General features: G+C 30.2%; 2 protein-coding genes across 2 annotated transcripts; both read right to left on the bottom strand.

Annotated features, from left to right (window-relative positions):
- Positions 1-808: 808 nt before the first annotated feature.
- LOC112733946 (uncharacterized) lies at positions 809-1756 on the bottom strand. The gene has a single exon (XM_025783082.1). The coding sequence runs from the start codon at positions 1754-1756 to the stop codon at positions 809-811; it is 948 nt and encodes a 315-aa protein (XP_025638867.1).
- A 103-nt stretch (positions 1757-1859) lies between these two features.
- On the bottom strand, positions 1860-2876 carry LOC114924977 (uncharacterized). Its single transcript, XM_029291224.1, has 3 exons — positions 2773-2876; positions 2218-2548; positions 1860-2126 (listed from the first exon to the last, which is right to left on the bottom strand). Exons 1-3 carry the CDS (start codon positions 2874-2876, stop codon positions 1860-1862), a joined length of 702 nt encoding a protein of 233 aa, XP_029147057.1.
- Between the last annotated feature and the right edge of the window lie 1288 nt (positions 2877-4164).

The following is a 4164-nucleotide window of genomic DNA, read 5'->3' as shown; positions in this document are numbered from 1 at the left end:
TAAAGAATAATGTTGAAGAAAGACATACATCAAGAACAACATCGTTCTCTAGGTTAAAGAAGGATGTTAGTAGTCATTAGTAAACTAGCAAAGAGTAGTTAGTAAATCTTTTGGAATTTGTTAGTTGAGATGACAAGGTGGTGACACTGTACTAAGTTGGCTTTAGTTAGTTACAAAGCAATTGTAGTATAAGTAGTCAGTTGGCGGAGCCACATAGTAGGAAAGGGGCAATGGCTCCCTAATTTTAATTTTTTACATATAAATTATATGTAAATTTTAGTTTAACTCCCCTTAAAATTTTATTTTAGTCTTATTTTATTGTGTAAATATTTTTGGCCCCCTTCTAATATTTTATCTAGCTTTTCCCCTGTAAGTAGCTAACTTTACTTCATATAATTGTACTCAGGGGCGAAGCTAGACAATATTTATTAGGGGGCCAATATTCTTTTTAGCTTTTTATTTTGACAAAAAAAGTTAAAAGTAACTATATATATAATTTTAATTAAAAATAACAACTAAAACTTAAAATTTACTTTTTATAAGATAACTAAACATATTGTATATTAAAATAATTAAACACAAATATCTCAAAACTAATTTCAAATATTGTAAATATAAGTTGTTACATAGTTGTTTTTAGAATCTTCAAATACTATTCAATTCTTTTTTAGACGTTTCCTGCAAAATTATTAGAAAAATGTATTATGCTTCAACCTTCATGTAAATAATTTAAATCACAACCATAACTTATGCAATAAAAAAATTAGTAACAATATTATTAGAACTGAAATAAATTAAAATTTACAACTTACATAGACAATTGAGCTCGACGTTTTTTTCTTGATTCAAAGTCATCTATTATTGAATCTGCACTGAAAGTAGCTGCAATTTCTTTCTCAATGTAAATGACTAAATTATCTGCAAGAAATTCGTCTGTCATTTTACTCCGAAGTCTTGTTTTAACAATTTTCATTGCCGAGAAAGCTCTTTCTGTTGTTGCTGTAGATACTGGAAGAGTCAAGACATTGCGAATCAGTCTATCAACCAAATGATAAGTTCTTGATTTTCCTGTTTCCTTCAATTTTTGACATAACTCAAAAAGTGTCCCAACATCTTTTAGATAATTCGGTATATCAAATGCATAATGTTGCAATTGAGCATTCAAGAGAATCATTTCATGATCAGAAAATTTTGAAGGATAAAACTTTTCAGCTAACTTGCATATATTCTGAATATTAAACAACTTAAAATTGTCTTTAGGGTCCAAAACAGTACTTAAAGTCAAAAGCTCCATGGTTTCCTCATTGAATCTACTATTTAACTCTTGAATTTGAGAGTCAATTGCTGCCAAAAACACATCAACTCGATAATGATGCTCGATTGTTATCTTTGGTTGACGAGATCGACCTCTTCCAACCGTGTATTGTGTACTCATATCAGGGATGTCAATTTCATGTTTCTCACAAAACTTCTTAACAATCTCAAGTAAATTGCACAAACCATTATCCCTCAATTTTTGAAGAAGTAGTTTTGATGTGGAAATAACATGCATTGCATTCAAAAGATCTTGAGATTTTTGTTGTAATGCTTGGCACAAAATATTAGTAATCCCTATAATTTCCTTCATCAAATGTAACGAAAAAACAAATTCAAACGAGGATAGCACTTTGTTGACACCATAAGCCTCACCTCTTTGAGCAGAAGTTGTACCATCATCAATAATGTTATTAAGAACGGTTTGAGTAGCTGCAAACATTCTTATCAAGCTACAAACAGAATGAAAGTGAGAACTCTATCTTGTATCTCCAGCTCTTTGTAAAGTGTCCATTTGATTTGCACCCTGACCTGCTTTTAGCTCATCATTGGCAATCAATTTTTGCATTTTCAATTTCTTGAGCTTCTTGTAGTTGATCATGTTGTTTGCAAGATGCACCAACAATATTGACAATAGCAGTCAATTGTGTGAAAAACTCATGAATTTGAAGTATTTCCCTTGAAGCAGCCACTAGTGCTAACTGCAATCTATGAGCAAAACAATGGATATAATATGCTTGTCGGAAATCATTGAGAAATAAAGCTTGTAAACCATTCCATTCTCCTCTCATATTGCTAGCACCATCATACCCCTGACCTCGAATATTTTCAAATTTGGAGATTATAAATAGAAAGCACAGACACCAACTCTTTTTTCAAAATCAAGGCACTAGTATCACTAACATGTACAAGATCAAAGAAGCGTTCACGAACAAAACCATCCACATCAACAAATCTCAAAACAATAGCCATTTGTTCTTTTTTAGATTCATCACGAGCTTCATCAATGATAATACAAAATTTGGCATCTCCAATATCTTTTCTAATTGAGTTTCTTACCATTGTAGCAAGAACATGTAGAATTTCTTTCTGAACATCACTTGAAGTATATTTAGCAAATCTAAGAGTATTTTCCAAAACAAGCTTCTGAACACTACTATTGTAAGAACCCAAAAACTTTAACAATTCAATAAAGTTACCTCGATTATCTGAACTCGAGCTTTCATTATGGCCTCTATAAGCGCAACCTTGAAAAGTCAACTATCTAATACAATCAATAGATGCTCCAAGTCTACGTCGATTATTCTCAATTTCCTCTAATGTTTGTCGTTTCATAAGTGTATCAACATGTTGTGATTGCTTCATCAAATCATCACATGATTTCGTTGCCCTATGATGGAACGAATTGGGGCCTTTGCCAATGTGATTCAAAAGAGGACAATTTTTTTCACTATTTACCTTCTTCCAATTCCTGAAACCGTTTTCAATGAAAGCATTTGAACATGTATTGATTGAAGATTCCATAGCAAATAGGTAGCATGATAAACAATATACAGCATCATCTTTAATAGAATACTCTAACCATGAAGGATATAATTCAAACCAAGAAGCTTGAAAACGACGACGATGACTTGTATCGCTTGAGAATGGATACTTATCAAGTATTGGTTGATTTGGTCCAGTTTTAAGATAAGCTCGACGAATTTCATCTCTTTTACTTGGATGAAACTTCCAAATCATTGGTCGAATTCCTAGATCTCTTACCAAATGACATACTTCTATTTGTTCAGGATTAAGTTGTGGGCGCTTTGACTTTGAACTATCTTGTTGAGAGCTAAAGTGTTCATGTTTGATGCCTCAAGTATTGAAGAGGTTGGTGTTGATGTAACAACATTAGAAACATTTTCACTCTTCTAGTTAGTCTTTTTGAAAAAAGTATCTATTATTTTCATCTTGCTCATGATTCAACTAAATTCCTACAATTAAGAATTTACATAGATAATAAGATAAACATTATGCAACTTAACTAAACTCAGTTTATTTTATTTTTTGCAAATCAATAATATCACTGTCACAAACAATTTATAATGAAAAAAAAATTAAAAACAATACAAGAATAACATTATATTACATGATTCAAAAACCTAAATTATTATTACAATATTATAAACTAGATAAATAAATAAATAGATATATAAATTATTCATAAAAACAAATAAAATAAATAACTTACAAAAGAAAGAAGAATGAAAGATGATAATGGAAGACCAAAAACTATTTACTATCTTCTAAGTTGTAATGATAATGGAAATATATGGAGTGATGTTTTGTTTTCTAATTGAAAGAAGAGGGAAGAATGAAAAAAGTGATTTGTTGACTTTTTGTTATTGCCTTTTCAGATTCTTCACTTTTAATATAGATTGGAGTTTTTTTTTTTTTAATTAAGTATATGACCCACTATTCATAGCCCAAATAACACACTACTTTCTAAACCATTTTTTGAATAGAATTATGTACAGTATATATTTTTCAAAGGGGAAGAGGCCTACTTTTTTTTATAGGGGGCCACTCTTTAATTTTTTATTATTCTTATAAACAAAATTTTTTTTTGGGAGGGCCATTGCCTTCCCTACAATCTAAGAAGTTTCGCCCCTGATTGTACTAATATTCTAACTAATGAGTTATAACTCAAATGACATAGTTTCTCTATACTTATCTAAGAAGTCGCGAGTTTAAGTCTCCCTATCTTTGGTAAAAAAAAATTGTACTTATATTCTACTATTAATAATTTATCATTATTTTTTTTCTTAATTCTTTTTTAATGACTTCCTCTTTACATTAAGCATTCTT

Source organism: Arachis hypogaea, chromosome 13, assembly GCF_003086295.3.
Source record: "Arachis hypogaea cultivar Tifrunner chromosome 13, arahy.Tifrunner.gnm2.J5K5, whole genome shotgun sequence".
Taxonomy (NCBI): Eukaryota; Viridiplantae; Streptophyta; class Magnoliopsida; order Fabales; family Fabaceae; genus Arachis; species Arachis hypogaea.
This window is presented reverse-complemented; position numbering and strand designations above follow the sequence as displayed.